Genomic DNA, 24,945 nt, shown 5'->3' with positions numbered 1-24,945 from the left:
TCTTCTAGATTCATATCTAAATAATCATCATGTGTTAGACGGGGTTGTAAAAAGGTCTTGGTTTAGTAAGGAACTTCAATGAAGATGTTCGCTTGCTTATATTCTAGTCTTTTTTTTTTTTTTTTTTTTTTTGAGTTTTTTGACTTTTGGATATTGAAGGATTAGTTACTTGTTCGGTGAAATTAGTCAAAGTGTGTATAAGATTAATTGGACTCTTACGGTAACACTTTTTTAAATAAAAGTAGTTTTCTCTTCGTAAGAATTTGAATGTCATATCACTAGTTTAATTTTAATGTCAGTTGACTAAAACTATTTGACATTACAACGTATAGCGTACAAGAATATTGTATATTAACTTCTAATCTTATTCAATTTATTCAAAAGAATCAGTAGAAAAAAGGAACACACAAAACAAAAAGGAAATTATATCAAACTGAGTACAATTATTCTTTAGCCTAGAGTCTTCACAATGGTTTATACCCTCCTAAAGTAGCCCAATTATTCTTCACCCTTAAGCATTCAAAGTATACTTGAATATTTTATTTTATATTTTGGAATCTCTCATAAGTCATAAATCATAGTCGTATTACTCACATATGTAATCCGACCACACGTTGTTGAGCTGTGTACATATATATATACATATGATCTTAACATTTATTTATTTTTGTTGGATAAAATTGCATTTAGCAATATAGAAACAGTTGTGTGTATCATATGATCTATTTGTGATTTGATGAAACATATTCTATATGCAAAATGAACCTTCACTATTTGACAAGATCAGGACTCTTTGTGAAGTTGTGGCCCATCAAATGTACCATTCACGACTTCGATAGGATACATGTATATATAATGGACAAATAGTAAACTATGTACATGGTGATTCTTCACTTGCTTTGCAACATATTTTTTTTTACATTTTTGTATCAATTGAGGACTTATTTGATTGTGAAAAAAAATGATTTCTTTATTAGAAAGTTACTCGATTTTATTTGAACATTCTTAGCTAAAGATGGTTTGAAACACAATCCAATTTCGCTCAAAATAACTTACTTTTTAAATTAAATGCTTCATAATGCGTTACAAACATACCCTAAACCTCAAGTAATTGTTCGAGAGTAATTTTGAAATTACGTAAATATCTTTTATATGTTTGATTTTGTTATTTGTGAATCAAGGTAGAGTGGGTTTGGGATCAAATGTGTCAAAGCGTTGATGACCATTCATTTAGTCAGATCTAGTCTTGAACTGTGCAATATAAGGAAATATTAAATTCATCACAATCTTAAGCATAAAAGGTAAACTTCTAATAACGTACATTATTATAACTCTATATAAATCCATTTTAGCTTAAGCTTCTGATTTTATATTTTCCGTGTGGTATTTCTCAAACTGTGACTTTAGCAATGAAATTTGCTTTTCTTTGCTTGGATGTTTATTTTCTCTAAATTACAACTTTACGTACATTGCTCACGTGAAAGTCATATGCGTTTTTTAAAATCCACCATTAATTGCTCAAACTCTATTCAATGTTTAATTTACATTTAGAAACAAGTTTTTCCATGTTCAAGAATACATTGACAATTAAAATCATTTTTCAACCATTATTGAAAATAACAGAAGTAATCTTAAACAATTAAAATCACTCTCAACATACTTTAAGCCTTTATAGACAAACCAATTTAACTCAATCATAAAACAACTACTTCTGAAAACCATCACTGCATCAATTCGTAAACAAGTGCATATTTCTTTCTTCTAATTGGCAATTAAAATTGATGCATAAAATGATTCGTAAAGAAAATCATAATTACAAGTCTTGTATGACACTCTAGTAGGCCCAAAGTTGAAATTTCAGGCCCAATATTAATGGACCAACTAGGCCGCCGTAATACGCTATTTCTATTTCTATTTCTTTTTCTTTTTAATTGTCCGCAAGACAAATCCGGGTCGGCGCATAACTCTTCGGATGTCACCGCCGTAAATAAAAACATCTAATTAATTAATTAACTTCTTTAATTTTTAATTATAAGTTCGTTTTTCTTTTTCAAAGAAAAATAAACTGTTACAGTTTTTAGCTAGCGGTTTAAATTTGCTACCAATTAGATGGGTGCGTTGTATTATCTTTTATTAAAAGCTAATGGATTCTAATTCCAACTATTCTATTTCTTAAAAGAAAAAAAAAAAATTAGTTCGAAACTATATGGAGAATAAGATTCTAATTTGTATTTTCTGGGAATCTCGTATTTAACTTAACAAAAAATGTTTTAATTGGCATTACATCTAGACTGTATATATAAATATTTTGATATGTAATTTTTGTAATTAGAAAATGTGAAATCAATCGTATAAATAGTAGAAATTATCCATTAGCTATCCTTGTACGTTTTCGTAATTTGACAATTTATTTTCTAGCGCGAATATAATTAATTACTTTTATGGTATGTGATAAATCGATATAATCATTCAATTTTCACAATTTTGAAAAATTGAAAATTTATTTAGGTTTAGAATTTAATATTTATTTACAAAGAAAAATTAATGTATTATATTTTTCTTATATGGAAGAAATATTAATTATTTGATAATGGAGTAGAAAATATATTATTGTTATTATTTAATTATTTATGTTCCCGAAAAAAAAAGGAAAAAGGAAAATTGGGGGAGACAGAGAAAAAAAGGAGAGAGATTAGAGAGAGGGAAAGGGTTTTCGATGCGTAACAAAAAGCAGAACGAAAGTCGAGAGAGAGAAAGAGAAAGAGAGTTCGTATACAGTGCTTCGAAAAACATATCTTCTTCTTCACACGGCGGAACCCTAGCGGGAAACGGTCTTAACCCAGCCCTTTTCAAAGGTTTTTCAGATCTGAACCTCCGGCCGGCGAGGGAGAGAGGTATCTAAACGTAGTGAATTCAGTATGGGTGCAAAAGGAGGAGGAGGAGGCAAAACCACCAATGGAACGTCTGGGATTCCGCCAGAGTGGCGGAAGATGGTCCAAAGCTTAAAAGAGATTGTAAATAACTGTACCGACCAGGAGATCTATGCTACCCTAAGAGAATGTAATATGGATCCTGATGAAGCCGTTAATCGTCTCCTCACACAAGGTCTCTCTTTTCTTTTTTTTTTTTTTTTTTTTTTTTTTTTCATTCCATGTCGTTGGTTCTCTCTCTGTCTCTCTGTCTCTCTCTCTCTTTTCTCTTGCGTCTGGAAGGTTAATCGTTCTCGTGTTTTAACCGCTGGGGTTTGCCTGCAAGAACCCTGGGTCTTGAAATCAAAGTTCGTAATTGATTATTTAGGTGTTTTGTTTAATGACGTGCTAGTTGTTTAACTGTTGTCATCGATCCTTGCGGTGTTTTTGTTTATATGTTAAAATTTAAAGTTTTATTTCCACTGTTATCTTTTGTGAAACGAGACCAGAAAGGATACGTGGGTTGCTAAGTAGTTCCATTGGCACCTAGCAAAATATTCACCTTTTTGTCCTACGTTGTTTGGAAAAGGAAGATTTTTCTTTTATTCATTGTGTTTGATGTTCCAAGTTTGAAGTTTCTGATGAATTTTGTCAACTTCTGTTCGTGCTTCTATTACCCATATGAGTAATTTATGCCCGATATTAAGTTCTTGCTTTTCGGATGAATTACCTGGACATTTTTAGCCTTGCGTTCTGTTTGTCTCAGTCTGTGCGATTCTAAAGGTTTGAAGATTATATTAATTTTATTCTATCGTTGTGTAGACCCTTTTCACGAGGTGAAGAGCAAACGAGAAAAGAAAAAAGAGGTGCGTATGTGAGAGGAATGCAGATGTTTGTTCTATACGTTTTTATTACGTCATCCCCGGATGTTGCATTTTTGTTGGTTTAGTTATCTGGCTCTAGTAGCTAACTTGTCTTGCACAACATATAATTAATCTTGAATTATGTTCTCACTGTTGTTTATCATTTTTCACTTTCTCTTGTGTTTTCAGAACAAGGATCCAATTGATTCTCGATCGCGTGGTTCTAGTATCCCTTCTAGTCGTACGAGTAAGAGTGGTACGGAGCGTTATGCTGGACGCAGTAGCTCGATTCAGTTTGGTTCTAGTGGTATGTATGATGCTATAGAGTTGTAAATGTCATATGATTTCTCAAAATGTTTACGTACTTTTTCGTTTTTCTCAGACACTGGTTTGTCGCCCAGTAAACCTGTGTACAAAAAAGAAAACGGAGCTAGTGACCATGCTGGTTCGTCTTCTGTGTCTGGTCAATCGGGAAATCACTCATTCTACCAATATCCATCTCACAGGTTAAGCGTTATAATTTATAAGATAGTGTTGTACTTGTCAAGGATTAATTATTGACTACTATGAAATCCATTACTATTGTTGAACGTTATTTGTGAATATTGGATTGATGAACTCTTTGCTAGTCATGTTTCAAATAAGTGTGGGTTTTTAGGTTGAATTCTTGTGTGTTTTGATTATTAAAGTTTCTGACTTTTGGATTGTTTTAAATGGTCTTGAAAATGTTACATTGCTGACTTGTATCCATCAATTGTCATGTGGACATGGTTTCTTTAATAGGGAGTTTTTGTTTCTTTCTTACTTCTGGTAAAAGGACTTCATGGAGCATGTGTTGAACATTTTATAACGTCTTTCAGAGGCGCTAGTATCATGAGTTAGGCTTTTGTAACTTGGGATTATATTGGTGGGCTTTTCATGGGTAAGTTTCCCTAGGCGAGCCATGGCTCAATATTATACCGGCTAAATAAATTCCAATCAGATAATCCCAAGCTCGTGAAACCTAACATCTGTGTATCTATGCATGTTGTTAATGCTAAAAATACAAGATCTATTGACCTTTGTTGGAACTTTTGTGTTTTGTTGGATTCTATTTTGTTTTGAAAGAATATACTAGTCTTACATGCCCTTAATTACTATTTCAGCAGCAACAACGTGGCTACAGAAAATAAATTATCAGGATTAGGTGCAGGAGATGGAGCAATCTCATCCTCACAGACATCTTTTGGCTTCCAATCTGCATGGTTGGGTGCTCAGGGCCAAGTTTCAATGGCTGACATTGTTAAGATGGGAAAGCCTCAGGGCAAGAGTTCCTCTGCGCAAAACACTTCCCTTCAAGGCTCAAGTTCTCATAACAGTGTTCCGTTCCAGTCTACACCAACACTCCCGAATTTTCATTCAGCGCCTCGGGCTTCCACAGTTTCAGAAGCTCACTCTGGACCGGGTATTATGAGTCAGCAGGCTTCTCTCAATGATGAATGGCCCTCAATTGAGCCTCCTCAACCTGTTGGTATCTCCAGTTCCGTAGAGTCACCTGCCGTCTTGGAGTTGCATTCAAGTCCAGCTAACTTATCGTTGGATAGTCCTAATCAGCATGTACACCAAGACAAGGTTCAGGTTGTTGAAAGTAGTTCCGTTGACACAATTGATGTAAACCACGCTGCACATGCTTCTATATTGGGTAACAATATTCCAGAGGATAACTCTGGGAGTGCCTCTGTGTCAGATAGTAACTTATATGACGACATGAACTCCTATTTGCCTCAGAGGCATGTTATTGAACACAATGAAGGTTGTTATTCTGCTACTGGTCTTATAGTATTTTTTTTTCAGTCAGTTTTCAAGTCTATGAGTTAATATGATGACGTTTTACTGATATTCTTTGATTTTGTTCTTTCAAATGGCTTAAGATTAAATCTTGGTAGATGTTACAGTGCGATGTTTTATTTTGAATTCCATTTTTGTGTTGAACCTTTTTAGGTTGAACCCATGAAGGTATCTTATATATTTGGCTCTGTAGATGGGGCTTTAGTGGTTTTGAGTATATCATTTTCTCCCATTTATTTATAATTTCATCTTTTTTTTGTGTTGGAAAAGTCTTATCGTAAAATATTTATTGTACTTGAGTGAAGTGTTTTTTATTAGAAGAAATAAATCTGACTTTCGATCACATAATATCTGCTCTTCATATTCTTTTAAAACTTGAGAAATACTGTGTCTACAAGGTTTGTGTGTATTGATTCATTAATGAAAGTTCTGATCTTTTGGATAGCATATTACTTCAGTTTAATTTGTGATGTCAAAGATTCTAGTCTTTCCCTTGATACTTGTCGGTTCTTGTATTTTTTTTTTTTTTGAATTATGAAAGCCGGTACAGCTTTATTACAATTTATATCAACGTATAATTTTTTGTATTTATTTTTTCCCAGCTGAAGATGGCGTTTCATCAATGTCTGCAAATTTTCAGCAATTAAGCTTACAGAAGGAAGATCAGGACTCACCACCTGAAGAGGATAATCCTTCTGTAGTAATTCCCCATCACCTCCAGCTTCACACCCCAGATTGCTTTCATTTGAGCTTTGGAAGTTTTGGATCTGGGACCAATGCTAACTTTTCTGGTTCTGGGGCATTTCCAAATAGCAATGTGGAGGAGTCTTCTGCACCAGCAGATGTATCTTCAGTTGCTCACTCTGAGGCTAGGTATCTTCACACAGGCTATTATTTCTTATTGTCAAAACACACACACACACGCACACCATGTCAATCGCATGATATCAATATGGTGACATGCCATTTTCTGGAGAGAAAAAGTGAAGTTCATGAATTCAACTTTTATATGATTAATTTTGTATATTATAATGTATTTCATGTGGAGTGCTTGTCTGTATGTGGAATTTTCATATGAAAGATTGTGTAACATTATTTTGAGTGTTAAAGAAAGAGAAACTACTTACTTGGTTTTAACCTCTAGTGTTATGCATTATATCAAAATATTTGGAAAGCATCCAAACCAATTTATACATTTTAAATATTCTTTCTGGTTAAACAAATGATTATAGTCTCATAGATAGCTTAGCAATAATCTTATTAGCTTGTTTTGTGCAGAAATTCTGAGTATTACGAGGATGATGGTGCTAACTCGGATGGGAACCTTATCCACAGAACTAGTGCTAGTGGTGGGTATTACGAAACACCTACTACACAAGCAGAGGTGAAGCAGGAAAGCTCTGAAAATGCTCAGGCTAATCTATATGCATTTCCATCCTCTTCTCCTGGATTTAGTTATGAGAGCAACCAACCATCAGAAATTCCATTTATACAGAATAGTTCAGAAATGCAGAACCTTGAAAGAGCAATGGTAATTTCGAACCTTCAAGTTTTATTTCTGTCTTTGTTCATTTGTCTCGGGTGTCTATTAGTTAGTATGGCTTCTAATCCGTCATTATTATTTTCCCCTTCATTTTGCAGCTTGCATACACAAATACTTTATCCAACAATATGTTGTTGGCTTCCACATCTCAGACAGTGAGGGAAGATCCTCAATATTCACCTTTTCCTGACACACAGTCGGTGCCGAAATACAGCAATGTTGCTTCTTCCATCACTGGCCCCTCCATGTCCATGCCGGAGGTGCGTTCTTTTTTAATCTATTTATTCACTCAATTCAATATATTAGCTTATGATATTATTTCAACCCTTGAGTTCAGATATCAGTTACATGATTCCCTCAAGATACAAATACACCCTGCTTCTGTTTGTGAAGATGGTGATAAAAAATGTAATCTTGAATTGATTACTTTGTTCTCGTTAAAAGATATTTGATGATATATTCTGTGATACTTAGCTGATTACATTTTTTCACCACTTAGCTTTTGATTTTCTATCCATTTGCTTGCTTGGTAGCCGCTCATTCTTAGTATTCAAGCAACTGTAAGAGAAATAACGTCAAGTTGAAAGTGCATGATAACGTGGCTCTCTTACAGAATTGTGTGCTTCATACATGAGACAATGAATGATATCTGAACCATCTAGGATCAGTCATGGTGGCTTAATGACCCATGGACCCAAACTTGTGGTTGGTGTGTGGGTTGAGACTCTATCACACAAGGTTCAGTATTACCAAATAGTAACTTATTGTAACCTCGAATAATGTTTAGCTTGGAACTATTGAGCTTTTTTGAGATATGATGAGTTCTATGAGATGGGAGAATTTGTGGGTACTATTTACCTACTATATGAAATTGTGCAATGAGTTTGTTGTTAATTGCATTTGGAAAATACAGTTACCAGAGATTTATGCCAGTTCAATCTTGTCCTTTTCTGTCTCTGACTCTGTCTCTAACCAAACTAAAAGGACACAAAGCAGAAGGGGCTTCTGATCATCCATTTTGTTAATTTTTTAGGTTCTAAGAACAAGTAGCATTACTACCTCTCAGCCTACTCCACAGTCCAACGTTGCAGCAGGACCAGCCGTTCCACAACACCTTGCTGTTCATCCTTATTCCCAGCCCACACTTCCTTTGGGTCATTTTGCAAATATGATTGGCTACCCTTTCTTGCCTCAGAGCTATACATATATGCCATCCGGATTCCAACAGGCATTTGCAGGTAACAGTACATACCATCAAGCTTTGGCAGCAGTACTTCCACAGTACAAAAATAGCATTTCTGTTAGCAGTTTGCCTCAGTCTGCTGCTATTGCTTCTGGCTACGGATTTGGAAGTTCAACTAGCATACCTGGAGGAAATTTCCCGCTGAATCCTCCCACAGCACCTGCAGGATCATCCATTGGCTATGAAGATGCTATAAGTTCACAGTACAAAGATAGTAATCATTTGCTGTCCCTCCAGCAGGTAACTTTTTTGACACTCGTGGGTTAAATAATAAAAATAATAGGAGGATTCAATTCTGGAACACTTAGAGAGAAGGCTGTGAAATGGATATGGATTTTTCTTTCTATTCCATGTTAAAGTGCCTAGATAGTGCAAGTAACTGTTGGCTTAATTTTTGACAGAACGATAACCCAGCAATGTGGATTCATGGGCCTGGTTCCCGAACAATGTCTGCTGTTCCCGCTAGTGCATATTACGGCCTTCAAGGGCAGAATCAACAATCTAGTGGATTCCGACAAGCTCAACAGCCTTCACAACAATATGGGGCTCTGGGATATCCTAACTTCTATCATTCTCAGGCGGGTATATCACTGGATGGCCAACAGCAAACCCTCAGGGACGCATCTCTGGGCGGGTCTCAAGGTCAACAGCCGAAGCAGTCGCAACAGATTTGGCAAAACAGCTACTAATAGGCTGAGTGTGTCATAGTAGTGGCCAATCAGAGGCGCCCTTTATGATCTGGCATTAATTTATTAATGAAATATTATTAATTGGTCCGAAGATATCAACTGGCCACTGCTCTGTGCCACGAGGTTGTATTCTACACAATATCATTGTCTGGTTATGTTTAACGAGGTCTGCTAATTTGGATTAGTGAACTACACTTTTCAGTCCCTTTCTCTCTCTCTCTCTCTTAGTAGTTATGGTATGAAGAAGCATTGTTTTTTTTCCCCCCACAGTTTTCACTTAGTTTCACATTAATTTATAGCTTTTACAAGGGGTTATTTGGCTTATTTGGTGATACCCTTATAATGGTTGAAATCCCCCCCTCTTCGAAATAAGTACAGTTTAATCTTTGTATTGAATTATTCAACTCCGTTGTGTTTTATCATCCAGTTGTTTGTCGTAGCATGTCTTCCAACTATTGCCAGAATTGAAAGTACTTCTGTCTCCTTCCATGAAAATGCAAGATATAAACATCTCAGGTATTTTGTTGATATAAATTACTTGTGTTATGAAGCCATGTGGTTTTCCACCTTTTGAGGATTTCAGATGTATCGATTAACATAAATCAATTACTTAAAAGGAAGATGGCAGATTTACTGTGAAATTTTAAACTCGTTAAGGAATTTTTTTTCCCTTTGTTATCATTTCTTTACTTATTTAAAATTGATTTAAGGTTTAATTTACACATTAATATAACTAAAGTGGAAGCACGTATGAAAGTGATACTTGGTACATTCTGGTTTGTATGCAACTGTGTATGCAATTTGAATGACCTTATGGCATATAAACCTTTATGAAACATAATTCAATTGTCTAATTAACATTGTCACGTAATAGTCTTGTTTCATAATATTAAAAGTATTGTTTTCTTTTTGTAAGCAACAAAAAGATAAATCCAACGCAAAATAGATATAGAAAAGACCTTCGATTCCTTACATTCCACTCATTTAACATTGAAAGAAAATATCGTGAAGGAGATGATTCAAGGGTAATGCATGCTCATATTTAAATCAATGAGTGGATAATATGCCACTATCATCCAACTTGATCTGACACGAAACAAATTTAATATGCCCTACTTATCGGAAAAATGGTAAAAAGAAAAAGTTCCTCGTTCAACTAAGCTGGAACTTCCAATGTGGCGAGAGATAGTCCATGTAAATTAAAAAAAAAAAGCAACTCCAATGAAATATGAAGTGTCGTATAGGACCATTATAGCCGGATCGAAGGATACTGCCATAAAGATACTTTCTCCATGCTCCTTCCCATCAGCATTTGTATTATGTAAGAAGAGATCTCGTCAGATGTTCTCGTGCAGTGGCCAGTGCTTGACTTATTGTCTGTGGATAAGATGAGTTAGTCCATGATCCATTTATCTTAGCATTTAAATTCTCAACGTTCAAGTTTTCCTTTGAGAATAACCCACATGAAAGAGGGTAACAATACCTGCTCAGACAAAGGAGCTGAAGAATCTATACTTTGAGTTGCAACCTTCCCAGCAATGACATTTCCATCGGTCTCAAGAACAATACTGCATAAATATAAGGCAGTTTCAAACTAGGTTGTAAAACAAGTGCCCTGGTTAGCGAATAACTTAAAATTTGCAACTGAAAATTGTAGTAATTCTTTCAAATTTTAGAAAGAATCAAGTCAGTTCTCTGATACAAATTGGCCATTATCGTTATTACTTTTGACAATTATACTTGCCTTTTAGAAGTTCTAACAAAGGGTAAATACGGATCCAAACCTCTGATCCTTAGTTATGAATACTATAATACTAAAAGAATTATCAGAAGTATGTTTCTGACTTCTGCATAAAAATAATAGTAGGAGAAAAGAAGATTATCAAACAAGCGTGTTACTTGGCAGAAATAGACATTAGTAGGGAAATAGGATCAATTGTTGGACGCTGCAGAGAAGAGGATTGTTTTGGTCATGTAGAAAGCTTAAATGTTAGAAATCATAGTGATACTTGCAAATACCAAGATATCTGAGCAGAGCTAGAACAAACGATAGCTTCCTCCCTAAAAGAAGTTTGGTTTTGCATATCATCGCAAGAATGGATGTAGTTTTTACTTCTGTGAATTTCCATCCTATTCAAGAAGTCAAGGACAAGAGATAACACACTAAAGGGAATTGGTGGAACAGTTACACTGACATGCCGTAAATTTGGGGAAATTAAAAATTGATCACGGCTGCTTAACTAATAAATTTATTTTAGTGTTACAATACTGTTTGAACTCATTGCTATGTAAGTATCATATTCACGGAGGAAGTTTTTTTCAATTCTTTACTAGTTAATATCTAACCCATAGAAGGGGGTAGCACCTCTCGGCAAAGTATTAAGACATCCCTCCATGTTCCATAAAACAACAATGACTTCTACTACTACATCAAACAACTAGGAATTATGAAGACATTGCAACCAAATATAACCAACTTGTAAGGTATCTTCATAATGAATTATTTCAAGTATGCACTATTCCTCATGCATTTTTAAATCTCTAAATTGTAGATAAAATCAAGATTAATACGTTTTTGAAAAATATGCTTAAAATCTCATGAAAACTAAACAGAATAATAGGATCAATAAACCCTAAAAGCATGAAACGAGCTTAGACCATACCCTCCATCAACAATTTCATCAAGACACAACAGAATAAGATCCAAGTTTTCAAGTGCTTCCTTCTTTTCCACGTGACCCCTGAAGTAAAAGCAAAGCATACATTAATTGTGATAGTAACTTTGCACTAACGTACTGTAGATACAGAAGGAAGTTGATAACCATTAACCAGTAAACAGGAACAATTGTTAGGACTTAAAGATAAGACCTAAGGAGAAGGCCAACAGCGTCGAAAAATCCCTGAAGAACTGTTGCCAAAATAAGCTCATTCTCATATTCCCCACCAGTGACAAAAAAATGTAGATCTTGCACAAACTTGTAAATGACAATATTGTTTTCAAACATTGCAATCTCCGCTGCAGATAAACAATAGACAACGAGTTAACAGGATATAGAAGTATTAAGACTTTTTTAAAACTGCTTAGTGCATGCTTTTTATTGTCTTTTACTGACTATATTAACGCTTACCTTTGGTGCTAAGAAGCAAGAGGGTAATGGTAATGGGTTCCAAATTAACATTAAGATGGCGGAAGAAAAAGAACCATATGACACGTATCCATAAAATAGAGAGGCCAAAAAGCCACAAACAACAGACTACCTTCATTTCGAGCATTGCTCTTTTGAGTTTTGCTAAAGACAGCTTTCTCGAAAGTTTCCCTTGCACTATTTGTTGGCCACTCATCAGAGTAATACTTGACAGCCACACGTTTCCCCTCGGAATCCAACAGGAGAATATTTTTTATTGAAGGACAAGACTCCTACATCCAAAAGCCACATAAACAGTAAAGAATCACATGAAAGTCCGAAGTATTTGTATTGATACAACAGGTATACATATCAGCATCATGATCAGTTTCTATAGCAGTTTCCTAGACATCCAATAGATGGTACGATGAGGAACATGCAATAATTATGGCTTCGTTACAAGTGGCCCAGGATACCCCAGCAACAGTGAGATAACACTCTAAATTAAGAATTCTACTCGTTCGTCAAGATTCAACCCAAGCCAAAGAACAGGCTCAGATTATCGAATGCAATTTATTTAATGAATTTGTAATAAAAACGTAGCTCATTTAGTTACTCATAATCCTAAATAGAGAGAAAATCATTTTCAATTAAATAAGCTATTATTCACTGATAAATTTCCACAAAATTGCTCAACTTTGAAACATGAATACTCGATCCCATTCACAAAATCAAACAGCCAGAGACACTCAACTGAACATCTAAGTCATTTGAGGAAGTTAAAACATCCAGGTTAGACTGACGCATCCTACTAAGTCAAAGCTAAAAATTAAATTTCCCTATTGATAGCAGAACAACCTTTGCAAGCCTACATGTAATTTTATCTATTTCTCATATGAAATTCAAATAGAACGGTTAACCCCAAAAGAAACAAACAATAACATGTCATTTGAGAGAGAGATGATTTAAAAATTGGCAGTGTTCCTACTAACAGCATCCGGAGCATAGGATCATTCTACCTCCAGAACTAAATATTAGCACCTACATGAATGTACGTGCATGAACTAGTTAGACGGTATTCGAATTTCACCTGGAAAATGATTGATTACAAATCTGATCTGAGCTTCTAACTAGTCCAATTATAATCTTAATCTCAAAAGTATTCACTACCCGAGTAAATGATACGAGACACAAGGCAAAGGAATAACTTGCGTCAACATCTAAACCCAAATCAAGTATTATGGAAGGAAAAATATAAAGGCATTGGAAAACTGGGGTTCGAATTGGTGACAAACAACATGAAGATCGTTAGATCAAGGGAAAGCAGCAGCTACGGAGAGCAGAAGCTTAAAATACCACAATCAGTGAAAGAAATCGAATACGGGAAATGTGAAGGGGATAACTTACCATGATTTGAGGAAGCAAGCAAGGAGATTGAAGAACCAAGGATTTGTGTGTGAAGTGCAAAGGAGTTGAAGAGACGGAGAAATGGCTTTCAGCTTTGGATCTCTATTTTAACAAACGCTTCAGCTTGAATTCGGATCTTGATTTTTGGTTCCTTTTGTAATTACATAAAACCCAGTTTTGAAAAAGTATATTAAAATTTAGGTTAAATTACCATAAATGTTTCATTATTATTATTATTATTATTATTATTATTATTATTGACAACTTTAAAATTTTAAAAATTAAACCATTCATTTAAAATTCAAAGTTTTAATTTCCAACCCTTTTATTTAAAAAAATAGTGTATTTTTTGTTATATTAAGTTATTAACCTATCGTACAATGATAAATAAATACCACGTTAAATATTTTAATTTAATGCTAACTTTTTCTTTTTCTTTTATTATTATTGGAAATACGTTTTTTAGACAAATATTTCAAATTTCAAAAGTATTGTCTATTATCATCATCTAATAGAGAAAACTTTATACACAAATTTGCAGAAAAGTCGAATCTTATTCCCACGACATTTTTCCTCAAAGATTTCAAACACTTCTACTACACATAGATGTCTTTTCCTGACGTGGACGAATGATATTAGGATGTTATTATAAGATATTACTAATTTGTTAGAAAAGTTGTGATATCTGATTATCAGTAGGTAGGAAGAAAAAAAAACGAATATTTTGCTGTACTTAGATGAGTGAATTAACATTTGAAAATAATTCAGGAGAAAATATTTGAAAAAAATTTAAGGAATTATTTCGATTTTCGTCCTATCAATTCATTCGAAGTAACACATCCCATAAGTATCTAAAGATGTGTTTTATATTCGATTTTTCTTTTTAGCACTTGCCATGCCGAATTTTGAAAACCAAAAAAAAAAAAAAAAAAAGCAAATTTTTGTTATTATTTTTTAAATTTGTTTATAACTCAATTCTTACATTAAAAAAGTTTAAAGTTAAGAAATTGATCATAAATAAAGTAAAATTTCAAAAACTAAAAAAAACAATAAATTACCAAAAACTTGGTCAAAATTTGGACATCCGAACAAAAATTAAAATGATATCATCACAACCTATCACCTAGAGTTAAAGCTCACAAAACCACACCAATATAGAAATTTAAAAAAAATAAAATATAAAAAATTCACAGTTCTTAATTAAACCCCCCCAAAGATAATCATAATCATCTTTCAAACTGCAAAACTGAACTGAATCAACACGCCATGTATTAAGAGACAATCTGGGAATCTCGACTTAAGAAAAAATGCATAAAAATGAACAAGAACATTAGAATATTGTTTGAACGTTTTGGTTCCTGTTCAACAATCATGTTGACTGCTAATGGAAACTTTCCGGCTGAGTAGGTGGTGAACATCAAGCTTGCTGATCTTGGAAGCTAGAATGAAGTCGTTTTCAGTCAGTCCACCTGCCCAAAAGCTAATTAAGTCAAAGCGGATATCATACAGATCTAAGTAAAAACAAACTTGAGCAACTTGGGGAGTAAATAGGTCACGGAACTATTTCAATTATGCAAGGAACCAATCTAGAAATAAGGTAGATGAATAAACAATCTAATGGAAGACAAGAAAAAAGGTTTTGATAGCTTATATTACAACACAGATTTTCACCATGTGAAGAATTATATATAATACATTGTGATATTTCAATACAACTTGTTAGATAAATAGTTATAAAGTGTTTCCCCACGTCCTCGTAACATATTGTTCCGATTGAGCTTTAGCCATTTTTTTGTCATTTGTTTAGGGGTAAAAGAAGAGGGGAAGGAACATATATCATCCTGTATTTGAATTTTTTTTTATAAAACTTTCTATACTCACTTTCCGGAAATGTTTTGCCACATGTCCACATAATTTTCAAGGCTCAAATCAGCATATGACAAATATAAGGCTCGCAAGTAATAATATTGTTTCAACGTACAGGAGTTAGTTTGAAATGTTGAGAAAGATGATCTCTTCATGTAGAAATAGTCTTTTACACAGTTTAAAACAGGCCATTGAAAATTACAGAGTGAAAAGAATAACATTCATATTAAAATAAATAAAAAGAGTCTAAGTTTGAAGTTTAGGGAATTTTATTTAATGCTACATAAAAAACAAGTCTTACCTACTGCATGTGTAGAGATTTCAATTGTTACATTGTTCCATCCAACTAGATGCAGATCAGGGTGATGGCCTGCATTGAATTCTAGAAGTCAGATCTATAGCTCAGTAAAATTCTGATTCAAGAAAACAGAAACAGAGTGCATCATATATTTGGTAGATGAAAAGCATTGATACCCTCTGCCTCTGCAACTTCTGCTATAAGTTGAAACAACTCCATTCCTTTAAGAAAACTCTTCACCTTCAGCGATCGGCTCAACTTTAGCTTACTATCTTCATTTACAAGGTTCCAGTCAACCAGCTATACAAAAAAAAAAAAAAAAAAAAAAATGAATAACTGAAATGAAATTCAATGCAATGTATAAGATGATAGCTCTAACAAACAGAGATGGACCCCACATACCTCTCTAATCAAACGTTTTGCTGCGTCCTCAGTCATTGGTCGCAAATCATTTGAATTGCAAGGAACACATTTTTTAGTGGTCAAATCTGGCACATACAAAATGGTAAATTATGTCAGATACGCAAACTATATACAGAAATTACACATATGACGTACATGCAAAACAAGCAGTGTGTTTTAGACATGGGACAGTAAGAAGGCTGCCGCAAAAAGAGAGTGACGGTAGTATGCACTGGTTGGATTAGGCATCAACTAGGAAAATCTCATGCATAAATAAATAAAGAACACGTAACACTTTGCAAAAGCTGCTCAACACGCACCTTCGCCAGTACAAAGCATTCTAAATCCAGAAAGTGGTTTCCTAGTTGATGGTAAGCCCACATGCTCCATACATATCCCAGTAATTCGAGACATTGGACTGTACACATACACAAATTACCTTGTCTGAAACTAAAACGAAGCCTATAGTGATGAAACTTGAATACTGTATTGCTATTCATACAAACATCACAGTAAGTATCCGCTCAGAGAAGGTTGCACACAATGGCTTCACATGCGGGTTCAACCCAACATATGAGGCCTCAATAATCAGATATAGGCAAAAGCATGTTTGCAGTATCCAAAATAAAGAAAAGATACGATTCCTAGTGTGATAATTTCAACGCCACTACGGTCATAGGCAATATGCATTCCACTTGAAATTATCAGGCCACATGTTTTCCAACACTTTACCCATCAACCAACACAACATAATCATCCTTTCTACACCTTTTTATTATTATTAATCTATGATGATCAGACGCGCGGACTGTTAATTACGTAAGCCAAACAAAAGAATCGCAGATTAATCACATGCGAAACACTGGGCTTCTCAACCGCGATCGCTCGTTTACAGATTAATCAAGCAATCAAACGAGCGAATCAGACATATAATCAAACACCTAGCATGCACTCACGAAAGATTCCAATAACATAGAGATTCGATTCAAACATCATCAGCACGTCATCAAATGGTAAACCTAGAGACTTTTGAATAGGGAGAAGCGAATTACCGTCCATGAGAGCGAGGGATAGTGTGAAACAGCGACGGAAATGGGACCTGCAAATTGTGAAATTAGTGAAAAGAATCAACAGTGAATTGGCTTAGATGATTGTGAAACAACCTTGGCTTTGAAAATCAAGCGCAAATGAGATTGGGAAAACGGAAACAGAGTCGTCATTGGCGATTTTTGCCGATAAAAAAGTGTTAGCGTGAAGTTGCCTCTCACCACCCCCAACCTCCAAGTTTACACGTGCGCCGATGACCCTCAAAAGTTGGAATTCATAGCCATACCCATAATTTATTTACCTTCCCATTATTTATTTATTAGTTTCCTTTTTCTTAATATGATGGATTCGAACTATAGATTGGTTAACATTAATAAACTCGTTTTGCTCTATTTAAAATTTATTTGTTGATTTTAAATTAGGGTTATTATTCATAAAACTATGTTTAGATCTACATATAAACATTTATAAAAAATATATATAAGAAATTTATGAATATTCTAACAACAATATTTTCATTATAATTTTGTCAATCCTTAATTTTAATACCATTTATTTGATTTTTTTTTCATGTTAAGATTTTACATTTTAATACCACTTAGATGTAATTGGTTGTTTTCTTAATTAGAATGGATTAAAATGTACGAAGTAAACATGTTTCTAATGAATGTGTTTTCAAAATTTATACGGGTTGTGGCTAATAATTAATTTAATTTAGAAACATTAAAACCAAATCTATATTTAAATTTGCTTTTATAACATTCTAAAAAACTAATTATAGGTTTATAACACAAGGTAGGGCTTTAAACAAAGTGAATATTTCCTATATTTTATATTCATTCAGTAAGCTTAGCAATATTTTCATGGATAATTGCCATATAATAAAACTTACTAACCAAGTTTAAAGTTGGTGCAACTTTCAATATTCAAAGGAATATACGATAGCCAATGAAAGTGTATATTTTTTTAAAAAAAAGAGATGGAGTATTACTAAATTTCTCTTTAATTCAAAGTTAATACTTAGAAAAATAAATTTAAAAAAACCACTTACCTATACTCCAATGCAGTGAGGGATAGAATTGCGTAGTTGCTTTTTTCTCTCGAGTCACTCTCTTTTCCCTTTGCGCTATGGGTAGGGCACTATTTATAGGAGTTAAAAGTAAACCTAATGGTATTTGGTAAATCCAACGATTTTTGGTAAATCTTTCGTTCATTTATCTTTGAGGTATGTGAATCTAATTAAGTTAGATTTTTAAAAAAAATGTAAAAGAAATTGTAAACTTGATTTTAAAATTAATTTTGCTTTAATAAAAACAATGAATAGGATTTTCTTTTTCATCTTTAAAAACATGGCTTTAAAATTAATTTTGTTTCACAATTTTTTTTATTTTGAATTTAAAATTTTTATGAAAAGCTTAGTTGTTCTTCCAAAGTTGGGTAAAAATATAATATTATTTATTTTAATGTAAATTTTTATAAAGTATAGCCGGACGTTTTTTATTATTGTTTTCTTCTTCTTCTTGTTTTGAAATTTTTAAATCAATTCAAACATACTTGTGAAACATTTTTAGACGAAGTGATATTTGAAATATATTGAAAACATACCTATGTTATTATTTGTTATTAAAGTAAAAAAAAACATCATATTTAAAAATTTAAGATATTTATAATAAACTTCAAACAAATATTATAATAATATATACTAGTTGTAACAAAAATATTTAATTAAAATGCCATATTGTCGTATTTACTCTTAAATTTGTTCAATTTATGTCATGAATCCTAACTTTAGATTATTTAGTTAATTTTGATTGAAATTGAATAAATAATCCTTATCATTTTTATGGAAAGGCAAACAAAATGTGAATATATTTTTAAAATTTACGGTGAAAATATTTATAAAAAATAAATAAATAACTACAATAAACCAGTAATAGAGACTATTTTTTTTTTCTGAAAATATATTGTAAGTGCAACTTTGTGACGGAGATTTGAACCCGAAATCTACTATTTTCGTGTGGAGATATCAATTAAGCAAACTTTATGTGGATTAGATTTAAGATTTCTAAAATTAAACAAACTCTCCAGCGAACCATTGATATTTTTGATAGATATTAAAAATTTGAGAAGAGTCAGATTAAAGGTGTAACCAATCCAACCCAAAGAAACATACAAAATTTAATCAAACTCAACAAAAAAGATGAAACAAATCCTACCCAGACATGTTAGTTCTCTATTTTCCTTATTATTTATGTTAAGAAAAACAAAGAACCAAAGAACTCTCTTCCACTACGATTTAATTCGGATCCCAAAGTTAGTGGAAACAAGAGTTAGAAAGGCGCCACAACCTGACCCTGAGAGAGTTACGATACGAGCGACAGGGGAAAAAGGTGGGTCGCGTCCTATCAACGCAACCGAGCAGTTCTCCCCCCTCTCTTCGTTTTTTCCTCCCCAGCTTATAGAGAAATCATTCAACTCTACTTCTACTAACTGCTACCTCCATCCTCGAAACAATGGTAATTTCCCCTATTTCACTTTTCTGTTTTCGATTCACCTCTACTGTCTCCAAACCCCACAGTTTCCAATTTAATCAAATGCTGCTTCAACTTAATTTTACGTTATTTATTTATTATTATTATTTTGCTTATATTTGCTTTCCATTCATTCGAACTACGGTGAATTCAATGCGGAGTTCTCCGTTTTGCTTCAGTAATATTTATTCCGCTCCTAATTAGGGGTTTATCTTTTATCTAAAGGGTTTTTTTTTCTTGTGTTTTTCCTTAAATTGCAAATTAGTAATTGTATTTGCACGTACAAGAACTCTTAGAATTAGGTTTTTCGATATCTGTGGGTGTCCGGCCAACCCAATGATCCTACCACATCTGGGCGTCAAGGAAATTAATGGTTAAGGAGGTGGCCACCATCGATTGAGATTAAATTAGATTCTGATAGTCCATTTTCAAGTGAAATATGTGAACCACTGTATCTATAGAGTATAGACAAGCTCAAGCGCACTCTACGCATTGAGTAGTTAGTGGTTTTTGGATTTGAGAAATATTCATGTGATAAATTTATGTTCACGAATCACGCTGCAGTTTGTGCCAAATGAAGCGCCGGAGAATGCTTTATCTATATCTCGTTAACGGGTTACGGTGAAAAGGGTTGTTTATTTTATGTATGTATGACAATTTTACTTGTCGATGATGTTCTTTGAAGAGAGAATAAACATATATTTTTTAGTTAGTTTTTTACCCCATCATTTTTATTTTGAACAATCTAATGGTTATGGACTATCATTGTCCTTTTTTCACAATATTTTGTGAAAAAAGTACCATTACACACGATGGGGTACACTGTCAACATTTTACTCAACTCCTAGAGTACCATTAAATGACTGTTGTTTTACTATCTTACTATCTGATCAAAGTAGAACGTGTACATGATTTTCAATCATGTTTGGCATTAAATAAACTCCATCTTTCCTTCTTGTGACATATTCTTATCTCTGTTGAGCTTTAATTGAAATATTTTACTCTCATGTAGAATGATCCAGAGCTAGAAGCAATCAGGCAGAGAAGAATGCAGGAACTCATGGCCCAGCGTGGCATGGTAAGCTGTAATCTTTTTGTTTGCATGCGTAGTCATTGCTTACATTTTACTTGTTCATGGACATCTTTGCTGACTTCTAATGATGATCAGGGGAGCCAAAATAATCCTGAACAACAGAAGGCCCAGGAAGAAGCTAGGAGGTTCTTAATTTCATTTTCATTATTTTGCAGTTGATTTTCAGTTACCACTTCTATTTTTCAAGTTCTGCTTTTTTAATATGCATATCATAACAACTACTTTCACTTTCAGTGAAGCAGAGGAACGTAGGCAAATGATGCTGAGTCAGATTCTGTCAATGCAAGCCAGAGAAAGACGTAAGTTGAAACATGAAAGTTATTTATTCTTGAATTTTGGAGTAAGCTAGTTTCTTCAATCTATGTGTTTTATGTGATCTCTGATTGTCTCAATATGGATCTTTTCCTTCCTATTTTTGTTTGAAATTCTGGATCCAATTCAAATCCTGAGTTATTCATGAAATTAATGTAATTTTATTATGTGATGCTATTATTGTGTAGTTGAATATTGTATTTACTTGGTGACCTACATGTCTGAGTAGTATGTGATCATGGAATTTCGAAAACTAGCTGGTTCAACCATTTACTAGACTTGGAAGTAACTGTAGGCGTAAGGTTAGTACAATAAGTTTGGTGGCTGCTGTTAGCAGGAAATTGGAAATAAGGTAACAGAAGGATCTTTTAAGAGAAATTTAGGAATTTATGGAGATTTCAATACATTTGCAGCTTATAACCATCATGGGTTACCGTAGTTGTTAAAAAGGAGACGTACTCAATGACTAACTAAGAAATCATGGGTTCAATCGATGGTGGTTGCCTACTTAGGAATTAATTTCCTATGAGTTTACTTGACATCCAATTGTTGTAGGGTCAGACGGTTACCCCATGAGATTAGTCGAGGTTTGCATAAGCTGGTCTGGACTCTCACGAATATAAAAAAAAAAAAAAAATCAGCTTTCATTTTGTCCAGAAGTGAGAAAGAGTTCTGTTATTTCCCTTCATGTAGAAATCGCTTGAGTTGGCTTATTTAGGAGAAAGTCAGAAACTTTTGTTGGCTGTGGATTTAAGAGTGCAAAAGTTCTTGTGTTTAATGCAACAAGGGCCATTGCATAAGTCACTCTGACTGGGTAGAAATCTTTATATATTTATTTTTTTCCATGAGAAGTGCTGTAAGTAGGATGAAGCTTTGGCCGTAGCTAAGTTTATCGTTACTCGTTAGTTGAATTTCAGTCTAGGGTTGGCATGGTCCATGGACTTGGCTGGTAGGGTGTTTGACCCTTCTACTTTTCACTGCCTTGATGCTTAAGTATCGATATATAATTAAATTTACCGTAACCCATCAGCTTAAACTTTTGGGTTGATTGGTGATCTGACATGGTATTCAAGCAGAAAATCATGTATTTGAACCCCGTAATGTCATTTCTTCTCCAATTAATAGTGATTTGTACTCAATAGGTTTTCTACAAATTATCAAGTCCACAATTGAGGGGAGTGCTAGCATTGATATAATTTAATTTTTCATAAACTATCACTTAAGTTTTTAAGTTGATTGTGATTTAGCAAGTGAAGCATTCTAACGGTCATATAATTATTGTTCATTTTTTCACAGCTATATTTTGAGGCTTTACCATAATTAAGTTTACATCAGTTGTTTGTAGCTCTTACTTCTTTTTTTTATCAATGGTTGAAATTTGAACATGAGCTTAAGATATATTTCTTTTGTTATGCTTAGTTTTATTTATTGATTTTAAACTAATTATAATAATAATAAACCACTTTTACAAGAAGAGATGACGGTGAACAAAATAAAGGGTTAGATCATACAATGATTACGGCCAAAAGCCCCAAAAGGAGTCTAAATTAAAATTTTGTTCCTTGTTTAACGTATTACTATTTCTCAACTGAAGTTGAATACCTGTTAATTGTACTTTTTGCAACCGAGTAGATTTGTGGGTTTTGCATTGAGACCTTTGGCTATACAACATAGTTCTCAAAAAAGGTTACTGAACTAAAGTATAAAGATTTCGGGTATTCTTTTTTTGTTGAATTTTTTATGTTACTAGATATGAATTTGCATCAAGCCTTATTTTGGAAAAGTAGTAGTCATTCTTGTCAAGCTGGTTTGCTATCAGCTGCCGGTGGAATGGGAAAATTATGCCCCAGTTGGTGATTCTTGCATTTAGTGATTTAGGTTACTAGCTATTTTGTCCTATTCATTTTTTTTCTGTGCTTTTATGCAGTTTCTCGAATTGCATTGGTTAAACCTGAGAAGGCACGAGGTGTTGAAGATGTTATACTGAGAGCTGCACAGATGGGCCAAATTGTAGAGAAGGTACATGTTAGACCTCCAATAATATTTCAATACAGCAGGAGAAATAAAAAAAAAAGTTACACGCATGAAGTTACAAATGTGTTTGTGGGTTATATTGTAATAGACTGTATTTTTGTTAGTTTGTGGTTAAAGTTTGTTACTACAGTAAGTTGGTGGGGGTCTGTATAAATAGGAAGCTGATAGGCGGGAAAGGTAGTTATGCTTTGAGAAAGAATTTAGCTGGCTTGTTACTTCTTGAGAGAAAGAAGAACAAGAGTACCCTAGCTATTGAATTGAGTTTCACTCAATTCAATTTCATTGTACCGATTCTATATTCATCAATAGAGAGAGAATTTCTATTCTACAAGTTCGGGATCTTTCAGTACGGTAGTATATTGTTTCAGTTTTTCTGCAAAAATTGTTACACCTACATTTACTTTATAATATGATGAATGGAAGTTGAAACAACGGATTTTACCATTTCTTTTCAGGTCTCTGAAGAGAGGCTTATTACATTGCTAGAACAAATCAACAATCAGACCACAAAACAGACGAAAGTCACTGTGAGTTCTCATTGCTTACTCTATAGGTGCCTGCTGAAATATGGTATGTTGTCCTAATGATCTTCATATATTTACAATATTCTTCAGATTCAAAGGCGTCGAAGCGTTCTAGAGGATGACGATTAGCAAGTGAGATGTGAGATGAATTGCATACCTATGTGATATAATGCATATACCAGCAGTCTTGGTTTTATGTTTATTGCTCGCGTGAGACAGTATCAACCTTTTTATCTATTACTCTGCTGTGTTATTTTATGGGAATATTCTCATGTCAGAATGCGAGAGCTCCTCGGAGTTAGCTGTTATTACTCCATTGTTGCGGTTATATTCGCCAAACTATCAAGTATCAACCTTGAAATATTATTTTGCTTTCTAATTTGTGATTGTTAAAGTGGAATTGATTTTCCTTCAATTCTGACTGTTTTAATTTAGAGATTGATTTGTCGCTGTTTGATGCAATCCACACAAATTTGAAACCTTTGAATGCAGCTCTAGATAAATGGTTTCAATCCACACACATTTGAAACCTCTTAATGCAGCTCTAGATAAAGGGTCTCCTTGGTTGCTGCTTGATCAGACTTATTATTTTTTTTTTTTTCCCTTTTTAACTTTTTTTCTTTTTTCTTTTAGAACACTATATATTTGTTAACTATATATATCAAATCTGATTTAAAAACTAACGTAAAAAACAACACTGCATGTTAACCATAATTCGTCAGAGTATGGTATGTATTATGACAAAATGCTAGATAATTATTTGTTCTCATCACATAAAAATTCCATTGAAAAGCAGTTAACCTAAGCATAATTTCACTTAGAAACATAAAATTTTGATTTTAGATGGCTGTTTAATGATTTAAGGGGTCCACCTATACCGGTATCTAATAGAAAGAACATATATCTATGCACTTTGTAATGGTGAATTCAATTATATCAAAGCTAAAAAAAAAGAAGGAAAAAACAAACTAAAATAAACAAGTATTTCCACGTAACTATTATGAATATCAAAGCTAAAATGAATAAGATAGCATATTTTCAATGCTATCAATTTTCCTTCACTTCTGAGTGTATTTTAATCTAGAGATTGATAAGTCACTGTCTGATGCAATCCACACAAATTTGAAACCATTAAATGCAGCTCTAGATAAAGTGTTTCTTTGGATTACTGTTTATAAGTTGAGTGATGAAAGTGCATTCAGTACCATCTTCTGTTTCAGTATAACTGGGGA

General features: G+C 33.5%; 4 protein-coding genes across 5 annotated transcripts; 2 read left to right on the top strand and 2 right to left on the bottom strand.

Annotated features, from left to right (window-relative positions):
- Positions 1 to 2,622: 2,622 nt before the first annotated feature.
- On the top strand, positions 2,623 to 9,336 carry LOC103484395 (uncharacterized). 2 transcript variants are annotated; one of them, XM_008441451.3, is made up of 10 exons: positions 2,623 to 3,105; positions 3,732 to 3,775; positions 3,962 to 4,079; positions 4,155 to 4,278; positions 4,921 to 5,564; positions 6,202 to 6,472; positions 6,878 to 7,130; positions 7,241 to 7,402; positions 8,176 to 8,625; positions 8,787 to 9,336. In XM_008441451.3, exons 1-10 carry the CDS (start codon positions 2,919 to 2,921, stop codon positions 9,072 to 9,074), a joined length of 2,541 nt encoding a protein of 846 aa, XP_008439673.1. In that variant the 5' UTR covers positions 2,623 to 2,918; the 3' UTR covers positions 9,075 to 9,336. The 2 variants fall into 2 exon arrangements, with proteins under 2 accessions (XP_008439673.1, XP_008439672.1); XM_008441450.3 differs by having other exon boundaries at positions 2,657 to 3,105; positions 4,918 to 5,564.
- A 753-nt stretch (positions 9,337 to 10,089) lies between these two features.
- LOC103484394 (coatomer subunit zeta-1-like) lies at positions 10,090 to 13,767 on the bottom strand. The gene is made up of 6 exons (XM_008441449.3): positions 13,607 to 13,767; positions 12,333 to 12,492; positions 11,943 to 12,090; positions 11,738 to 11,815; positions 10,558 to 10,642; positions 10,090 to 10,451 (listed from the first exon to the last, which is right to left on the bottom strand). Exons 1-6 carry the CDS (start codon positions 13,607 to 13,609, stop codon positions 10,392 to 10,394), a joined length of 534 nt encoding a protein of 177 aa, XP_008439671.1. The 5' UTR covers positions 13,610 to 13,767; the 3' UTR covers positions 10,090 to 10,391.
- Positions 13,768 to 14,763: 996 nt separating this feature from the next.
- LOC103484393 (pterin-4-alpha-carbinolamine dehydratase 2, mitochondrial) lies at positions 14,764 to 17,512 on the bottom strand. The gene is made up of 7 exons (XM_008441447.3): positions 17,336 to 17,512; positions 17,225 to 17,271; positions 16,493 to 16,590; positions 16,173 to 16,258; positions 15,947 to 16,070; positions 15,774 to 15,842; positions 14,764 to 15,075 (listed from the first exon to the last, which is right to left on the bottom strand). The coding sequence occupies exons 1-7, from the start codon at positions 17,390 to 17,392 to the stop codon at positions 14,969 to 14,971; spliced, it is 588 nt and encodes a 195-aa protein (XP_008439669.1). The 5' UTR covers positions 17,393 to 17,512; the 3' UTR covers positions 14,764 to 14,968.
- A 1,925-nt stretch (positions 17,513 to 19,437) lies between these two features.
- LOC103484392 (uncharacterized) lies at positions 19,438 to 24,128 on the top strand. The gene is made up of 7 exons (XM_008441444.3): positions 19,438 to 19,735; positions 20,763 to 20,828; positions 20,919 to 20,968; positions 21,078 to 21,142; positions 23,083 to 23,174; positions 23,645 to 23,716; positions 23,804 to 24,128. Exons 1-7 carry the CDS (start codon positions 19,733 to 19,735, stop codon positions 23,840 to 23,842), a joined length of 387 nt encoding a protein of 128 aa, XP_008439666.1. The 5' UTR covers positions 19,438 to 19,732; the 3' UTR covers positions 23,843 to 24,128.
- Positions 24,129 to 24,945: the final 817 nt, after the last annotated feature.

The sequence above is a fragment of the Cucumis melo genome, chromosome 8 (assembly GCF_025177605.1).
Source record: "Cucumis melo cultivar AY chromosome 8, USDA_Cmelo_AY_1.0, whole genome shotgun sequence".
Taxonomy (NCBI): Eukaryota; Viridiplantae; Streptophyta; class Magnoliopsida; order Cucurbitales; family Cucurbitaceae; genus Cucumis; species Cucumis melo.
The sequence above is the reverse complement of the archived record's forward strand: the minus strand, read 5'-3'. Positions and strand labels throughout refer to the sequence as shown.

Coding starts and splice junctions, on each gene's coding strand:
- LOC103484393 (XM_008441447.3), bottom strand. CDS start 17,392: ATGACGACTCTGTTTCCGTTTTCCCAATCTCATTTGCGCTTGATTTTC. Junction 16,591..17,224: donor ATCCCTCGCTCTCATGGACG/GTAATTCGCTTC, acceptor GTATGTGTACAG/TCCAATGTCTCGAATTACTG. Junction 16,071..16,172: donor CAAAACGTTTGATTAGAGAG/GTATGTGGGGTC, acceptor TTTTTTGTATAG/CTGGTTGACTGGAACCTTGT.
- LOC103484392 (XM_008441444.3), top strand. Junction 21,143..23,082: donor AATGCAAGCCAGAGAAAGAC/GTAAGTTGAAAC, acceptor GCTTTTATGCAG/TTTCTCGAATTGCATTGGTT. Junction 23,717..23,803: donor CAAAACAGACGAAAGTCACT/GTGAGTTCTCAT, acceptor AATATTCTTCAG/ATTCAAAGGCGTCGAAGCGT.
- LOC103484395 (XM_008441450.3), top strand. CDS start 2,919: ATGGGTGCAAAAGGAGGAGGAGGAGGCAAAACCACCAATGGAACGTCT. Junction 5,565..6,201: donor TGTTATTGAACACAATGAAG/GTTGTTATTCTG, acceptor ATTTTTTCCCAG/CTGAAGATGGCGTTTCATCA. Junction 7,131..7,240: donor AGAACCTTGAAAGAGCAATG/GTAATTTCGAAC, acceptor TTCATTTTGCAG/CTTGCATACACAAATACTTT.
- LOC103484394 (XM_008441449.3), bottom strand. Junction 11,816..11,942: donor GCTGTTGGCCTTCTCCTTAG/GTCTTATCTTTA, acceptor CTTTTACTTCAG/GGGTCACGTGGAAAAGAAGG. Junction 10,452..10,557: donor CAGCTCCTTTGTCTGAGCAG/GTATTGTTACCC, acceptor TCTTATCCACAG/ACAATAAGTCAAGCACTGGC.